At 45.6% G+C, this 18,501-nt stretch overlaps 1 protein-coding gene across 4 annotated transcripts in view; it reads right to left on the reverse strand.

Annotated features, from left to right (window-relative positions):
• Window positions 1–1,342: 1,342 nt before the first annotated feature.
• LOC105700356 (LIM domain-binding protein 2) overlaps window positions 1,343–18,501 on the reverse strand; it is a 113,356-nt gene continuing 96,197 nt past the window's right edge. For 3 of the 4 annotated variants that reach the window (XM_012426128.2, XM_012426125.2, XM_012426127.2), the window contains exons 4-10: window positions 12,670–12,772; window positions 12,123–12,295; window positions 11,468–11,680; window positions 10,885–11,017; window positions 9,661–9,785; window positions 9,040–9,282; window positions 1,343–8,848 (exon numbers count right to left, since the gene is read on the reverse strand). In XM_012426128.2, the coding sequence (XP_012281551.1) occupies window positions 8,747–8,848; window positions 9,040–9,282; window positions 9,661–9,785; window positions 10,885–11,017; window positions 11,468–11,680; window positions 12,123–12,295; window positions 12,670–12,772 (1,092 nt within the window). In that variant the 3' untranslated portion in view covers window positions 1,343–8,746. The remainder of the gene's footprint in view (window positions 8,849–9,039; window positions 9,283–9,660; window positions 9,786–10,884; window positions 11,018–11,467; window positions 11,681–12,122; window positions 12,296–12,669; window positions 12,773–18,501) is intronic. The other variant, XM_012426126.2, reaches the window with a different exon arrangement.

Here is an 18,501-nt window from a genome sequence, read left to right on the forward strand (position 1 = left end):
AGCACCCCCGCGCAGCGCCGACCAATCAGCGACTGTCTTCAGAGGAAGCAGCCAATCGCGTATCAAGCCGGATCCCTGCTACTCGATCGGACCTGAACACTCGGGAATGTTCCACACACGTTAGTCAAACGAATGTTTAATATGTACAATATCAACCAAATATCTAAAAACTACAAATAAACACTATGCCCATAAAAATTCCCCGAATTCTATTCATATATTCGCGTTTCCGGATTATTCGAAATGACGATAATTTCCTGAAGTCCAAGAGAAAATTAAGAAGTTTCTAGAAGCACGTAGTACCTTCCGCGAGTTTGATCTGGAAATGACGCAAACGCGTGAAACGTTACCTCAACTTCTAGGAGATTCTAACGAATAAGTTCCATTTTATGAATGAATCTATGGTACAAACGGTGTCGTTTGAAAGTATGCATGTTTACTCAGCGAGTAGTAATCATTTTATTAGGAAAATTCATGGTATTAGCTTGAAATATCGTATTTTTTCGAGCGGTGCTTCATGTTCGATCGCGGACATATCTCGGCAGGTGGTATCTTGTTCTTTTTTTCTTTTTTATTAACGCTTTTCTCAGTTACAATTTTGATTACATACATATAATGTGGACTTTTTAAACACATGTCGCTATGATACAAATGACGAGGATAAAAATTTGGAGTGCGTAAAAATGTAATTAGATGACAATTTCTTATTACTTTATTGGTCATGGCGATGAGCCAACTGTGTTGAATGTATATTAATATAATATACCGTAGCTGACCCATGTCCACTTAGAGGGTAAACATATATCCTGGCTCGCTTTAATTGCCCCCCCTCCCCTAATTCGCTATTTATTTTACATGCTCTCGGTGCAAGTTTTTCTCTCGAGACTGGTCCAGAATTTGCGATTGATCGACCTTCGATTACCAAGATGAGTTTAGCAGAAGAATATTAACCGAAAGGCAAGAAAGGGTGTACAATCTCAAGTATTCCCCTCCAGAAGAGATGACATACAAGAAAAGGAAAGAGACGCGATGAAAAAAGAGTAAAATAAGATGTATACTGGATGTGGTAAAAAGAAACACTTGAGAAGCTATTAATAGATATGCTCACTGTTAGATAAGTTTGCCTTGATTTCTGATGGGAGAATCGAGTTGCATCCACGGGGAAATAATGCAAGATTAAGATATCTACTGTGCGTTATATCAACCTAAAATATCCCATTTAAAAATGAATATCTAGATAAACTCTGTACAACGATAATAATTATCCGTATCTAATGTTACCTTAGCTTCCAGCGTGTACAATGAATAGGAAATAAATTAGGCAAGAAATAGGAAGGCTATCTTTTTTTTTTACGAGTAAAATTATAAATATATACAAGCGCGTCCGAGAGTAATTATAATTAGGACTCAATGATTTAAACATGATCGTGATTATTTAGGCTCTTCATTTCATTGGGCTTACCTCGATGAAGAGATTCATGGTCAGGGTAAAGACTTCTTTCCACGGGAGCGCATTTTTACAGTTTGTCAGGAAGATTTTATGGTTTCCCGGCGATTGATCCGAATTTTTTTTTCTCATTTAGAGCAACCTGAAATTCGAAGGAAGAATTAAGGGGAATCCCTGCAGTAAAGGCCATCCGACTCCAACATTTAAAAAGCGACGTTCTCAAGATGAAGATATGGAATTTCACCGCCGTCGATCGATGGCATTAAACTCTTTGTATCTCCGATGTTGCGGTATCTGGAATTATTGAAAGCTGCGCCGATTGTCTAGGAAATGTGATGCCAAGAGAGAAATTCGATTTCGCCCTTCGACCATAGATAAATGAACTCAGCATTTCGCAAGCTGACCGAAACCAACATTGATGCTCGAAACACGTTCAACACTATATACAGCAATCTCAAACAATAAGACGTAAAAATTTCCTTCATTACTTGTATATTAAAAGCATGGATTCTGGGAGACCTAATCAGTTACATAATTTAACATCTTTCAGAGAATGTATGCACTTAATACACGAAGAAAGAAGGAGCTCCGACGAGAACCGTGAGATTTAACCACCAGGGTATTTCTTGTCAATTAATAACATAAGTACACATTGTACACGCAAATTTTCGTAACAATTTTGATGTTAAAACAGGTAATGGCAAAGGTAATAAATACATTCGCGGGTTCCTTGGAAGTTACTAAGATGTCATTACCTTGACACAGCGAATGTCTCTCCGATGAACATTTAAACGCTTTCAAGGAACAACGTGCCCAAAGCGTGTACGAAAATTTGCGCAAAACAATTATCTCCGTTTGCGTTAAATGATGAAGCACACTGGCGTCGATATTCGTAAACAATGTTTTATTCACTGTATACTTAGGTGCGTAAAAGTGATTATCGTAACGGAAAATACATCGAAAAAGGTGTGCATCCTAGACAATTTCCCTTCCGAGTCTAAAAATTACAACCGCACGTCGGGCGTCCGCATGACAATGTTGGTTTCACTGACAAAAGATACCGCGAAGGTGGCGAAAACGTGAGGATCGAACAAAGTCCCGAGGATGGAAATAAAATCGGTCCAACCGAGGAAGAAAAGAGGAGAAAAGAAAAGAAAGAAAAAAGAAAACAAGAAGGAATATCGACTAGTCGGATTTTCGATGCCTACTCGACGCGTCGTTCGTGCCACGGAGCCGGTAAACATTGCTAGTTTTTTACAATAACCTTTTTTACAGTATAAACCTCATTAAGCACAATTGTCCTTTACAGGGAGTGCCGCGTCCACGTATATATGGTCGAAGACTTCTGGACCAGATCTCGCCCTACCATGCCCACCTTCGAAGGGTGCACACCTTCGAAAGTGGCTAACACTCCATTTTGTACAAAAAACACGAACGAGGTCTCGTAACGAAGGAAACGTTAAACTCAGTTGAAGGTTCGTGGTGGTGGTTCCAGATAATTTCTATCTACAGCCGCGACGCTGCTCGAGTATACAGTCGGACCTCCCACAACGCTCGGATTCGAAGGGGCTATTCACTCACGAAATCAATCTTTTTACCGTTAAACATTACTTATAAGTCAGCTGTAAATCTCTAGAACCTGTAATGTAATGCATTTAAATTATTCGCAACTATACGGAGAAAGGACACTCGTCAGGGCTGTACGCGACATTCGAGGTTTTTTACATAAAATACTTAAAGGAAGTATGAGGAAGCATGAAGTCCCATATTCATGTAATTTACATCACGTATGAATTTTGTAAAGTAAAATACCTATTGAATTTTACCTTTACTAGTTTTGCTGCGATGCTTTTACGCTGAACTTCACGTGTTACTAACGTTTATTGTTTTAATCAATTGCAATTGGTTCGCAAAGAAAGACATTGTCTCGACTGATTTCCGAGTGAATATCCCCTCGCTCGAAAAGCAAGGCTTTGGCTCGCAAGGTGTACGAACACCTGAGGGGGCCAACCACGCTCATTCATGTAGATATACGGCTCGTACAACTGTAAATTCATTTCCGTTGTTTTAAGGCCGGTTCAAACATATCCATGCCACGTCCGTTACGTATCCGTGCATATCCGTCCAGAGTATTCACCCTCTGCTACGACTTCCCTTCAGTGTCATGGAGACATGACCCTCGAGACACGAAGAAAAATTAATTTTCCCCCCCGAGGAACCCCCAGTAATTGCACTAATTTCATACGAGTGGGAAGGTACTTCACAACAAAAAAAGAAGTCATGAAATTAGTAAATGAGAAACATAGAACGCGAATTCGCAACATCAAAGAGCCAACAGGTGAAACCGAATCCCATCAACGCTTCCAGATGACTCAAAGGTCTTTCTACTGTCAGAAAATACCGAATATGGAATTACAAAAGCAAAAGGCACTTTTGGAAGAGCCGATAAGTAGAAATGAGTGATTTCCGTCACAGCGTCAGCATCTTATCCCGTCGTTAGTACGAGAAATAGAATTTTTTAACGTAAGGTAATCGGCGGGAACTTATTCCTCGACCTCATACAACGAATACAGATACCGCTACAGAAATGTATGAACAATGTCATATGAGTCTAAAGAAAGATACGTTATTTCCATCAGTGCACGGAAACGTCACGGATATGTCTGAGACGACCCTTAGGCTACGTTCTCGAGCGATGCGCGACGCAGAGGAGGGATGTACAGATGCATCGCGTGGAGACCATGCATCCTGGGAAGACCCTCTATACAACATCACCTCGCCTGGACAAAAAATCAACGTCGACAAGATTTTATTCCTCGACTCAGCAGCTATCGCTACTTGCAAATCGACCATTGGCAAAGACTAAACTCGCTGTAATGCAGGCAAGATTCGCCGCGGATTCGCGCGACCATGCCAACGATCGATTCGTCTCCTCGATGAACATGAGCGATTTTCAAAAAGCCCGCCCATTAGCCGATCGGCGCCCTCGAGCTGTACATTATCCCGGCGATTAATCAATAAGTCAAGTAAATTACAAATTCGAAAACTGCTAAACCCTAAGTCAATTAGTCGTCGTTCGACCGCGCGGATCGGCTCCTAGACGGGTGCACAATTAACGTCGATTGCAAGCCCCCTTTCATTTTCGTTTTTTTTCTTCTTCTTCTTCTTCTTCTATACAATGTAACGCCCTGTACAATTTTTCCACGACGTCGCCAGAACTCGTCCGGTGATTGGTCAAAAGCTAGGAAACCCTGGAGCCGTCGTGAAAATTGTACAGGACGTCGGGTCGCGTTAAACGAGCCTTTACGACGGTCTCATAGATCCTCCAAGTAATACCAAAGTCTATTACTACACAGTACTGTAAAAAAATTCTACCTCGAGCCAGCCGGTGTGAACTTGCACGACGTTAAATCGATCGATCGGATCAGGCGTGGTTTTCATCGATCCACGTTGTCTAGTGAATCCTCCAAATCCACACCGTGGAATTCTTTTACAGTGCATAAAAGGTTTTTTGGTATTCTCCCCGCGGGCAGGAGTACAAGACGGTCGTCAAGAATTCCCTTAAAAGTCTCCCTTCGATCGTGCATCATGTTAAGAAACGAAAGAAAGAAATACGTCCCCGTTATCTTTTTCATCTCGCTCATAAACATCCTTATCAAGCAGTCCCTCTCTACCGCGGCGATCCGTGTGCTTCGCTAACAATTAAAAATTGTTCCTATTACTTATCATTTATGTATTTTTTTGTTTAAATTCAATTCACATTATTATGGTATAATAATTAATTAATTATAATAGTGTCATTATAATTCGTAATAATATACAACATTTGTCAATAGATCATTTTATCCTAAAACCCACCGTACACATTCGCGCGTAGAACTCACCACGGACACTTTCTCTCTCTTTCGCTCTCTTTTTCGCATTTTCTCTCCTTATCATACACGCACCTATGCGAAATCGCTGAAGCTCTCGTTTCTCTCTCTCTCTCCCTGTCACTCTCGTTTACACCCACCCACCCACACACGCGTACATTCTTCTTTCTCGCTCGCGCACGTGGCTTAAGAAACTAATTCGCGTAATTTTCGCGCGTACACGCGTGTAATCCCCATACACCGTCACTTGTGCTCAACCGTGAACCTTTCAGGTCTGTCTTGTCAAATCTGCCAAACGTAGACGTGTGCGAATTTAGTTACAATAATTAAGGATGATTCCGCGAAACGGCGTCGTTGAATAATATATTCTACATTCCGATTGTTATAGCCGAACGAAGAACAATTTTAAAGGAACACTTGCATCGCTCCTCCCGAACGATCAGGAAGTCATCGGTGAAAATCCTTCTTTGTCCAGCATTATAAATAATAGTTGTATAAGTTGCGAGCCCTCTTCGCGTTGGAAAAATCAGCAAACGAAGTGCGCTCCTCGGTAGGAAATGGCGAGCGTGAAATTCTTTCCTTTTCCTCGCTTTTAGAATTAGGGACTTAGCGGAAAGTCGCATCTTAATTTGTATCCCCCTTCGATTAATTGGATATGCTTAACATGATTGGTAAAAGTACTCGCGGTTTTCCACGGCGGTTTGCGAAACGTTATATCCTCCCATCGAGTGTGTGGTATTTCGTTTCCCCGCAAAAATGGAAGAGAACACATATCTTGTATAATTCAGAGGGCAGGTCGCCCTTCGCTCGCCGGTAAACAAAAAGAAATTTACCCGGCGGGTAATAAATTGATTCGCAGGGTCGGTGGGCCATTGTAAGGGCCCACAAAAAATGGATTTCTTCTCGGCAAGTTGATTAATTAATGAAAAAAAAAAAAAAAAGGAACACGTCCGTTCCGAGCAATCTGCGCCGTGGGATTCTAATTTCTCTCGTCGGGAATTGCGAAAATGTGTTACGACGTTGTTTCCCCGGGCACGGTACGGAAAGAGGAAGAAAGTAGGAGGGAAAAGAAAGAGAGAGAAATGGGAAGCGAGGGGGGAAAGAGCATGATTGTCAAGTAACTCAAGAGAGGATTCTACGGGAATTGCGTTTGCGGGGTGAACCTGAACAATTCGGGAAAACTCGAAGCCGGGTCGAGAGAGCTCTGCACTTAATGGCTGCTCTCTCCTTTGTACATTTATGGACAACGAACGGATTATCGCATTCGATTCCACCTCTGAGCGAAACGTTTGACGGAAGGTTCGTGTGTCGCGCAAGAGCCCCGCAAGATTTCCCTCGGGAATTCCCGTAGAGGAGAAAGAGAGAGCGTCGCGGCGCTGCCGAATACCTCGACAATGTTGCGACGAACAATCTTCAATTAGCACGAACCGACGAGGTTCTATCAGACCCTCGACGATGTTCGGGGAGTCAGGTTGCCAGGAGAAATGATATTAAGTTCCGAGGAGTCGGTTTTTTTTTAAATATTTTACAGTATTTCAGGACTTATTTGGAATTGGCAGAATTCGAGACTTTTGGTTCGGTATATACATTATTAAGACTTCGGGAAGAGGAGCGACTCAAGGTTCCCACGGTCTTCTCTCCGAAATCTTAATTCGACGTAATTGAAAGCTAACTTCAAATAAGCCTTTAAATACGTGGAAAGTATTACAAGATTGTCGAATTAATTTTAATCTCGAATTTCAAGGATCTTAACATAGACTGAGAGTAATACGAAATTCAACGACCAGTCTTTGCGAAAAACGATGCAAGATTATAATTAAAAACCAGGTAAACCGTTTGATTTACGAAGGTTGAAGGATCTTGAATGATCACTTTGTCAACTATTGCATTCACGATAAGAGTAACAGAAATAATTGTACAATTCCCCATTTACTACCAGCCCCGAAAGTTCCGCATTTCCCGTCGAGAAGTTCAACCCCGAAAAATGATGACAATACACAGACTTCCGGGTCAAACCCTTTCCCCCAGGTAAATGAACGGTAATAAATATTTTCAAGCATCGCAAAGTACCATCTCTCCGCGATTAGTCACGCCTCTCTTATTTGCCGAGTGCTTCTTATCTTGACTACGGTCCAGCGAAACAGGGAACGGTCGAACGGTTCCCCTCGGAAGGAAGCTTCCGGTCTCGAGAGCTCGTCTTTCTGGCCCCTTTCCTGCCGAATAAATACCTCGAAAAAAGGAAAAGAATAATCGTCAGAGTCGCGTACTAAAACATCGAATCCCCGGCCCCTCCCTTCGTCGCTCCATCGTCACCCTCTCTCTCTCTTTCTCTCAACCCCGTTCGCCACGTTCATTCAAGCTCCCTTTCTCTCCCTGGCACACCGCGCACCCCTCTTACACACGTTTGCACAATACGTACTTAACGCTAGATCTCTTACAATATTATATTCATTTACTCTATAATTATATCAATACTGTTGACGGATAGAGATTCATTCACAGCTCGCGTCAGAGCGGGTACCGATATCGTCCCTGTCGCGTGTTATCCAAAGGTGAGCGTCTCTCGGCGTGACGAATCGACTCGCGGATCACGCGTTCCTCTAAAAATCTCCTCTTCGCCGCGGCTCATCCCCCGTCCCAAGTATATCACACGCGCCAGTGGCGCCCTCGGCGGCGGCCGCGACACAAAACCGCCCCCGGTCCGCGGCGCGCATGCGCGTCTCGGCGCTCGAGAGTCCACCGGGCAGACGGATCAAGATCCCTCGAGGAGATAAAACGAGCCCCCGAAGGACGTCTCCAGGACTCCAAGGGTACTGCGCGAAGAGGAGTCTCCCCGTCGCCGTCCTCGTCTCCGTGCTTGCGTCCCTGGCAGCGCGGCGTCTCGCGTCTTGGATCTCCACCATCTTGGCTGTCCGCCGTCTTGGATTCCCCGGGCGCGTCATTGGTCCGCTCCAGGGGAAGACCGGTCGCCTCGGCCCCAGGAAACCGAAGACGGAGGGTCCTCTCTTCCCCCCTCGTTCTCCGTGCTCCTTTTAGGTCGCTTTCTCTCTCCCTCTTCCGACTCCGCTCAGATGTGGCCGCGCTGCACCAGGAGGTACTCGAGCTGCTGCAGGTAGAAGAGCTGCTGCACCAGGCTCTGGAGAGGGTCCTGGCCCTGGGGCTGCGGCTGCTGGATCGGCTGCGTCAAGCCCCCACCAGTAGGCTGAGCAGGCGTCAGCATCGGCTCTAGGGGTTCCATCCCCATGGAAGAGGGGCCCGCGTGGGCCTGGTGCTCGGCCGGGCCGAGAGGGAGCGCGCCGACGTGGGACGACAAGGTGGCCAGGTAGGGCGACGCCAGGAGGTTCAGGTTCTCGCCCCGCTAGGGAGCCACGTTCTTGGGCCTGCGCCCCCGTCGCCCCCTGGTGGGGGGGCGCGGGGACTCCTGGCCTCACTGGCTCACCGCGGGGCTCTTCTTGTCTTGCTGCTGCTGGCTCGCGTCCTGCGACCCCTGTACACCGGCACCCGCGCCGCCCTGAGAGCCTTGCACTCCCTGAAATCATGGACCAGTCGTTACTTGCACCTGTTGCCACCCCGGTACACCGAATCAAATATCCCTTTCATGTAACGCGAGCGTGGTTTTCACGTCTTTTCGCGACTGTCTTCGGTTCCTAAACTTGAGTACAAGGCCTTTCTGCGTCCGTGTCCATTTTTAGAGTGATCGGTGCACGTCGATGGGATTACCTGACTGCCAGGCCCTCCCTGTGGGGGTCCAGGACCACGGTCGGGTGGCCAGGAGTTGCCCGGGGTCGGCTCGGAGTGGAACTGGTGAGGATGGGGTGGAGGTCCACCGGAGGCGTCGTGACTATGAGGATCCAGACTATTAGCGGCGTCGTATTGCGTGTTCTCTAGCCGCGTGATCAGTCGCTCGTCCTCGTCACCGAACTCGCCTCCCATCAGGGACGGCTCACCGACGACCATGACATCCTGGAAGAATCGCATCCCTTTTAGACAGGCAGTAAGCTTATCGTCAGCACTTGGCAAGACTTCATCATCAACCCTGATCGGCAAGACGTCCTCACCTAGGACCAACGTATCACTCATCCGATGATGAGGAAAATCTAGGTCTTGCACAAAGTGCACCAAGACCAAGCAAGGAGGAATGATCGCCCGGAGACGAAGAACGCAACAGAGACGTACAAAAGCGGTTCAGAGAATTAAAAAAAAAAAACAGGGAAAAAAAAATAAAATGAGAAAACGCCCGCGAAGACCTAATTGGGTTTGGTCTTTTAAAAAGGCGCATTCCCCTCAAGATTTCATTCCGCTATGAAAAAAGAGAGGGGCGAGGAGGTCGAAGTGCCTCACCTGGGACGCCAAGGAGAAGTTCGGTCCAGGTGATCTCTTTTTACTGGGCACCGGTGGGGCGTTGTTCCCCGCACCCGAGGCGCTTCCTTTCCGCTTTCTTCTCTTGTTCTGCGGCCTCTGGGCGTCTGAAGAGAAATTGCGGAGAAACGTTAGGAGCGCGAGAGTTATCCGGCTCGGCGATATATCTCAATGTATTATACAGAGCACCTAAGCGTTTTCGACCGACCCAACGTCACTACTCAGCAGTGGACCTTTCTTTGGCTCAAAGGTCTCTGTGCACGTTAGTCGTGCTAAAGGCAGGCACGCATGCAGCGACAGAGGGACGCTTAAAGCCCGATTCGTCGAGATTGAGCCAGGTTCCTTGACTATTGATATTTGAGCATAACGGACCGTGGCTAGCCCTGAGAATCAGGCTTCAAGCTCCCTCACGCTACGTACTCCGAAAGCTAGCAAGTCCTTTACTGAGAAGCACGCTCGATGCCGAGTACTAAGGCATTGCGCGGCTCTTGGCTCCGACTTCCTTGTACGTATCCGTCGTACCGAGCACCGTGTATGCGCGTCGTGCTCACAGGGGCAGGGCAAACCGAGGGGAAAGCTCGAGGGAACCCGCGTAGGAGTTGCCCCGCTATTGACAGGGCTGACAATCGCCGAACAATGTCCTAGGTGTTCCAACAAACGGTCATTTCTGACGACTGGGTCATTGTGAGAGGAATGCCGGCTCGTTGGAGCACGCTCTCCGACAGGGATCGTTCGGCATTGTCTCAGGGAATTTTGAGAGAACTGTTTTACCTATGCATAGTACTATTACAAATGTAATCCCGTGATCGTTAATTATTCCTAACCGAAACTCGTGCTCTTCGGGTTGCGCCGATTGCCAGGATGGGAGCTTTGTTCGCGAGGTAGTTGTTTCCTACGAGAAGAAGGACAGGGAACGGAGGGTTCGAGGGCGTAGGGTGCGACCCAGAAGGGAAACCTGGAGGAGAGTCGTTGGGGTCATTGGGAATAACGCCATGCAAGGATCGATAGGTCCGATGCGATCGGGGAGAGGAAAAAGGACGCGCAAACATGGTCCAGGACTTCGGAGCCGAAGAGCCGCGTGCGACCCGCGGAATTATTTGATCCATCTGATACGTCTAATGATTCCGTTGGTGGGTGGCAAACCGATCCTCTGTTTTTCCTCCAAAAGGCGCCGGTGGTTCTCTGGTAAAGCAACTGTCCGTCTACCTCTCTTACCCGGCGGGGCAATCATCCTCTGCCACTTCTGGAACAACGTCGTCTTCAGGCAATCGCGCGGCGACAAGGCGTACGCCTTGTGCCTCGACATCAGTTCCTGCATCGGCTCCAGGATCACGCATAACTGGAAAACATCCAAAACATCGACGTCAGTCTCTAGAAAATAGCCTGGATTGTATCTATCCAAGATTAGAATTTTTAGAAAAATTAAAACAATTTTAAAAACCCATAATTATCCCGCCGCAATTCACCGAAACTCTTAGAACAATCTCGTAGCTTCGGGTTAACCGCGACGCTCTTCAGGGAAACTTGGACAAGGAGGATCCCCTATGGCGTTTGGTTAATCAACTATTTTTTCCCGTTTCTCCCGAGGACCCGAAGAACGTCTAAGAACGTCGTGGGGAGAGAAAACCACGTGGCGGGTGATTAAACACCTATCCCAGACGTCTGTGACTCTTTTTATCCCTGGGTCTCTCGGAGGGAGACAACGTCTCCGCGGATGATTCACCTCGAAGAGCGGCTGCGAGGGCGAGGGGTGCAAAATGGTTCGACCTCCGGCTTGGGACCTACTTACCCTAAGGTAATTGAGGGTGGAATTGGTAATGCCCTGCCTCGTGATGTTCTTGCTGAGCTGTTCGAGCATCGACGGATCCTGCTGGGCGGTATGGATGCCCACCATGGACCTGGGCACCAGCTCCCGATGCGCCCTGACCGACATGTGCCACGACTTTATCCTCATGAGATCGTCGAAGGTGAACTCCAGTATTAGCCTGGCTTCCGTGCACACCTGCGGAGAACAAACAGGATCAATCTTTGAGCCGTGGTTCCCCAGGAGGGACCTCTCAGGCGCCGCGCCCTGAAGAGGACGTCCTCCAGTAGAAACGACCGAACCTCTAAATTCCCTATACCATGAAAATTTCATGTAATTCTACTGGCGAACCTCGCAGTTCATTTTTCTCATCGGGACCTCCTAGTACTTTGAACGTTTTTCTTAACCCTTTCACTCTTAAGAGCGCCTAAAGGCGCCCGACGTTTGGTCCAATATTGCCTGCACGGTCAGAGGAATTTCGCCCATACGTCGAAATGGCTCCGTGTTCAAAGGGTTAAAACAAATGGGATCAATGTTTCCAAATGTTCACGCGCGCTCGTGAGGCTTATTAAGTAATGTTAAATAAAAATGTTCAACTCTTGAAGGAAGGTTGCGAAAGATGTCGGGACGGATGCTTTACCTTCGTGAACATCGGCTTCCCGTGATGCGTGACCATTACGCATTGATCACAGTCTAGGGTTATGCTGGTGTTGTGAAAGGACTCCTTCGGGTGCTTCATGTTGTAGTAAAGCTCCGTTACTCCGCCCTCGAATATCGAACGGAAGTACCTTGGTATCAACGTCCTTCCTATCGCTGGAAATATTATTAAAGAATGGGTTAGTGACATTACTTAGTCGTCTCTGTTGTTCATTTTACGGCCACGGTCAAACCCACATTTGCGCCGGAAACTGCAAAAGTGGTCTACATAAAAAAAATTAAAATAAAAAAAAAATGTAAAAAAATCTTAAAACTTGACCGAAATAACTGAATTAAATTGTGATAATTCCGAAGAAACGTTGCATCCAATCCGTTCGATTGCACTCGAGTAATGTAATTATTCTTTGAATTAACGAAACATCTCTTTGGTACCGTTCAAAGAAATACTTCTCCGGCGTCGACGGGCATTCTCTCTTTTCAGGGTATCGATACGCTCTTCTGATTAATTCCGCCACGTGGTCCATACTCACTATATCTCTTGGGTCCGTCTTCTAAGCAAAAGGTGAGGGTGAGAGTGGCGTCATCTTCAAAAAATTCAGTCGCGAACGCATCCCACCAAAGGTTGTCGCTCTCCTGGAACATTGGAGAGAACATAGGAGGAATTATTATCGGGCGATTATCGCTCCCGGGCGGGAGGGGCTCCTCTCGTGCGCATCGATTACGAGAATATAATGACGATAATAACGCCGCCTACGGGGACAATGACGATAACAGTAATGACGATAACAGCAACATCCTGCCGATTCGTCTCGAGGGTCGGAGGGCCGCGAAGGACGAAGAGGGCTGGAGTGCTGTACTCGGCGCTGAATAACGCATGGCTGTCCCGCTCGAAATTATAGCATTCCACCCCGGTCTCTCTTCTCCGAGTTTTCCATCCGCCCACGACTAAACTACCCCTCGGGCTCTATTCACCGGGTTTTATTCAATTATGCATCTTTCCCGAGCCTTATTGTTTTCCCGCGACGCGGCCGCGAGCGCGCCATCCTTCGCCGCGCCTTCGAGGGCGCGCCTCTCTCGAGGGTGCCGAAGGATTTCAAATCCTGTCTGTTCACTTTGGATCCTGCTCTGAGAAAAATTCAGTTCGTTTACCCAAAGCCTGGGGAGCTTGGATTAATTATTTCAGATTTTTAGGAATGTAGAATTCCTTTCAACAAATTAATTATTAAGCGCGTGGAGTTGAACTGCGGTTCGACATTCATAATTTCAAATCCTGTTTGTTCACTTTGGATCCTGCCCTGAGAAAAATTCAATTCGTTTACCTAAAGCCTGGGGAGCTTGGATTAATTATTTCAGATTTTTAGGAGTGTAGAATTGCTTCCAACAAATTAATTATTAAGCGCGTGGAGTTGAACTACGGTTCGACATTCATCATTTCAAATCCTGTCTGTTCACTTTGGATCCTGCCCTGAGAAAAATTCAATTCGTTTACCCAAAGCCTGTGGAGCTTGGATTAATTATTTCAGATTTTCTAGATACGTAGAATTTAATAAAATTAAGCAATTACAAATTATGCAAAATTCGGTACGCATGGATCCAAAAGGCAGTTTGAGATTCTCGATTTCCCAGTATTTTTAGGACCTTTCCGAATAAAATATTTAATCCACGATCATGAACCGTATGTAGGTCGCAGGAATTATTACGGATTTTTCGGACGTAAAAAATTTCCCCTCCCCCCAAAAAAAAATAAAAGATGAAAGTAATTAAATGGAGGGTGTGAAGTGGTTTAAAATTCAATAGTTCTAGGCGCACGTACCGGCAGGCTATTTCAGGTGGGAAATTTCGATCGCGAAGAGAATCTAGTGAAATGCTCTACCCGTGCGAAATTGTACCGCGATCGTAATTGCACTCCTCGGTTATTACAAATCCACTTAAAGATTCGAAATAAAAAGGGAGGAAAAACTCTGCAAAACAGACGTCAATAAATTGTATCCGCGATCGAGGAAATACATCGACGGCAAACAAGCGTGTAGCTCATTGAAGCGTGTAGCCGAACCACGTGTACGAGTCATGAACAATTAGTACAATTACACCTGTACACGTGTTGCCGGCACCGGCGGAAATCCTCGTTACAGTTCCATCGAGACCAGTAAATGCGACCCATTCGTAACAATTACTTTTATTAACTTAACGCCCCCAAAACCCAGCGAACAAGGTCTTCGTGTGGGAGGTTCGTGCGGAATGCTTTTTTTTAAACAACAGGCGTTAAATTAATCTCCAACGATATTGAATATTTACGTTGTATGGGTTTTAATTCATGATATATCTTTACGACGTATCGTAAATGTAGGCAGACTCGGTTTCCGTGTAGCTTGTCCTTATTTAAAAAAAAAAATAAAAAATAAAAAAGAGAGAGAGATCTGATAGGACGATAATAGTTTAACAACGATTAGCCGACCTTAACTCACGCGAGGCTTGTTGAACAGCCTATTAATAGTGTTGTTGTTGGTCACGACAGTGATAAACGTGGGAAATAAATAAAGGAGTCGCACGTCATTTACAAGATATATTAATATATTAGAATAAATTGGGTGACAGACGTTACGGTGCTTTCTTTTTTTTTTTTTTGGTATTACAGCAATGAGATTAAAATAATTCCAACGATCTTACAGGGAAAAAGAGACGGCAAGGCGTGATGCGATATGTTGGTACATCTTCTGAGCTTATCATAAATTCAAGTACCCTTCGTTTACGTGTAATGGTACTGGCGCGTCCTCGTTAGAGGAGCCTGATACGTCGATAACAATTTAACGGCGATTAGCCATTCTTAACGCACGCAAGGCGTGTCGACGGGCCTTAAACTTTACGAGCTGCTCAACGAACTACGCAACAACATTGGAGATCGTAACGCCATTGACGATCTCCTTTACCTCCAAAAGATCCCTCTCCTTCTCCAGGTCTTGAATGAGGAGCTAAATTTCAAACTGATTTGCGGGAACCCGCGAATCCTCACCCAAGAAAAGAGTTTCGGATGCACTGATAAAAACCGACAGAAATTTACATACATTTGTACATACCTCATTACCGAAGTTTAACGTAGAAATACGTAAAATGGAGAAATTACGGCCTAGAAACCCATAACATTGTATATTTACCGTATCAGTGCGTTTCTACTTGAATTAAACGTAATGTTACATTATAATTTTCATGCACTTCATCTAGATGCTGAATGTGATGTTACAGAGGCAATGCAATTTCACTGTAATTCATTGTGGCATTGAAATAACCAATGTATAAAACGAGAATTTAAATGAACAATTAATGATACCAGTATTACAAATGTATCATAATTATTGCACAGGGATGACATAGCTGGTAAAGGATGGATTTTTCTTGTATCGTCTTGAATAATGAATTCCGTAGTTTGTCGCGGTTGGTAAGGTAATCTTTGCCGCGGGTAGGAGGAAATTTGTAAATAATTAGAGTGATATTTTATCCAGGTAGGAACGGGAAGCCAGCGGCAAAGAAACGTCGTTTCAGGAAGAAAACTCGATGGGCGCTGAATATCAGACTCGCGATGAAGTTTTAATACTGCATTAATGTGGAAATTACACGGGGGAAAAGAATAATTCTCCGGCGAAGCGTCGTTTATTAATAGATCATTCGGGGCTGTTAAAAATTGGATTACCAAGTTCCCGAAAGTAACTTCCAAAGGTGTTACTTTATTTAGGGCTGACCTGCTCCTAGGAGTGTTCCTAGAAGCTGTGAGATGATCGAACATAATTGACTCATGAAACAGCGATCGAGCCAAAATACACGTAAGCGAAGCCAAGCGGTAGATTTCAAAGGTTTGAATCTCGCGCCAGACTGATGACGTCATCGCGCGGTTCCATTTCGAAGTTCCTCGATTACGGAAGGACACCCGAACCCAGGCAAGTGAAATTTCTTATTATGGCTTAATTCTTATTCTGCGTGTACATTGTAAGGGCACGAGGAGAACACGGAATGATATCGGGAGGTAGAGTCGCGCGCCGAATCCCGGAATTATCCGACGGCGGGAAGATAATCCGCGATCGATAAGATCGCCGGCCGATAAGGCGGCGCGCGCGTCGAACCTGTCCTATCCTTAGATATAAGTGAGTTACTCGGATACTTTCTCAATGGCGGCGAAATCGCGGAGCGAGGATAGGCCCGGAGGTGGAGTCGATGATCGTTTAACTGGCTCACCGTGCCACGTCCCTGCCGCGGAGATTTATTTCGAACGTAACCTCAGCCGTGCCAAATCAAGCAAACTGTTGCCACTCACTCGCTCGTTCCCTCTCGCTCTGTCGCCCGCTCCTCGGCGTGGCTTTATCTCGCTCGGGAATTGATATTTCTGGCAAGCGTAGCTCGTGGGTGCCGGATGAAAAAGAGAGGGAGATAATGGCGGCGCGCGCCAAAAGGGTTGAGGAAGATCAAAATGGCGGCCGCTAGCTTGACGGACGCCATGATGGATTCTCGGGTGAAAATGGAGAGCGACATCGAGGACAGGGAAGGACGTAGAAAAATATTGCTACTTGCACCGTTATATTAATATGTGTAATAAATTGGCAAATGGTCATTATTTGAAGGGACGCGCCGAAAGGGTCGAGGAATCTCAAGATGGCGGCCATCTTTCCGTAGAAGACCATATATTTACTCTGAACGGCGAAAAGGCGGGTGCAACGATCTTACGGTAAAGGATCTATTATTTGTAAGAGAAGAATTAGACGATACTTTCATTGATACGTTTTACACGGGATACGAGTCGCCCCTTTGCAGGAATACGCAACCGAAAAATGGCGGATCTCGATAGAGATGCCGATGGCTAGAAGAAAAAGTTGATAATTTAATGTCAGAGTGCTCCTGTAAGACAAAGGGAGGAGAAAGAGGCGAAATTCAAAGCGAACGCGGTTTGGATTGTGCGAGGGAGAAGATTCGAGGGTGGCGCCAAAAAAGTCGAGGAAAATCAAGATGGCGGCCACTCGAGACGACCGCTTCGAGAATCGAGAGCAATCGAGAGCGAGCGCGTGGGAAATAGGAAGTACAGGACGACGCCATTGACGAGTCTAATTAGAAAGGGAAGAATCGCGCCCGCGGAGAAAAGAGAGCGAAAGAAAGCCGAAGAGAGAGAGAGAGAGGGAGAGAGAGGAAAAAAGAAAAAACGAAGGGGAGGCGCGTTGTACGCGTCTCTATGCAACGCGGATGGACTCGCTCTTGGGATTCAAATCCGCGAAAAATCCCGTCAGCGACGCACACGGGAAATTCGCTGCGTCATTTGAACGCGGCAAAGGTATTAATATATCGGAAAATTTGTTCGATTCGGAGATGTTATCGATCGGCGCGAACTCCCGTCGTAAATACCGAGAGGCGTACTTCACATATCACGCAGCGATTCGAATTCGCTGATGTAAGCTAGCAGTCATGTATTAACGCAAAACCGATTTTCCGACGGTTACGCTGGAAAAACTGACATTTTTCCGGAAGAGAATTACGCCCTGTGGTTTGCATAGTAATTGTCGGCTCCTCACAGATCATCCATTTTTCAGTCCTCCGCCGCGGAGGTTAAACGTCGACGGAGGCCGCCATCTTGAATCGCAACGAAATGGGAATAATTTTTCTATGCAGGTGAAAAATCCACGGACGAAGGCCTGGAACTTTTATAACAATGCAAACGAGGCTTGAATTACTCCACCAAAGAACTTTATACAGATATTTGTTGACCAAGGAAATAATTAATTAAACATTTCACGTAGCAGGAGACCACTGAGTTTAGCCTTTGTACATTAGCGGCCAAAACCGAATGGCGCTGGTTAAATGAAACTTTATAAATTTATTCTTCATCGAATATGTACAAGCTGGACGGTTTAATAACACATGTAACCAATTTACAGGGACCATCGCAGAAAATCATTCAAAGGGTGGCAAGTCAAATCGAGGCTATTTAGATAAACGATATCTCCTATTTCATACTACATAAGTTGCAGTTAACGTTTCTTCTTCAATCAATTTGATTATAGTTTATTCCTGGAGTATCAGTGGAGTAAAATTGCATTTGTCGTTTAATATCAAGTATTTCATATAATTACATTATTTTCGACTTTCACGTCATACCTTTTACATATGTAGAACTAGAATCAAGAGATCAAATCATATTGGCGAAATTACAACCATTACTCGATACACCGCTCTAACGCGCATTTAATCTCCTTCGGTCGACCAGTGGTACCAAACTGGAGAAACTTTTAAACATATATCCCACGTTTGCACCTGCGAGCTGCGACGAGCCGCCAGTGGCAATTTCAGGCTCAAAACACGTTCGAGTGCGATCAGAGTAAAGCCTAATA

The sequence above is a fragment of the Orussus abietinus genome, unplaced genomic scaffold (genome assembly GCF_000612105.2).
Source record: "Orussus abietinus isolate OABI.00-Male unplaced genomic scaffold, Oabi_2.0 scaffold56, whole genome shotgun sequence".
In the NCBI taxonomy this organism is placed as follows: Eukaryota; Metazoa; Arthropoda; class Insecta; order Hymenoptera; family Orussidae; genus Orussus; species Orussus abietinus.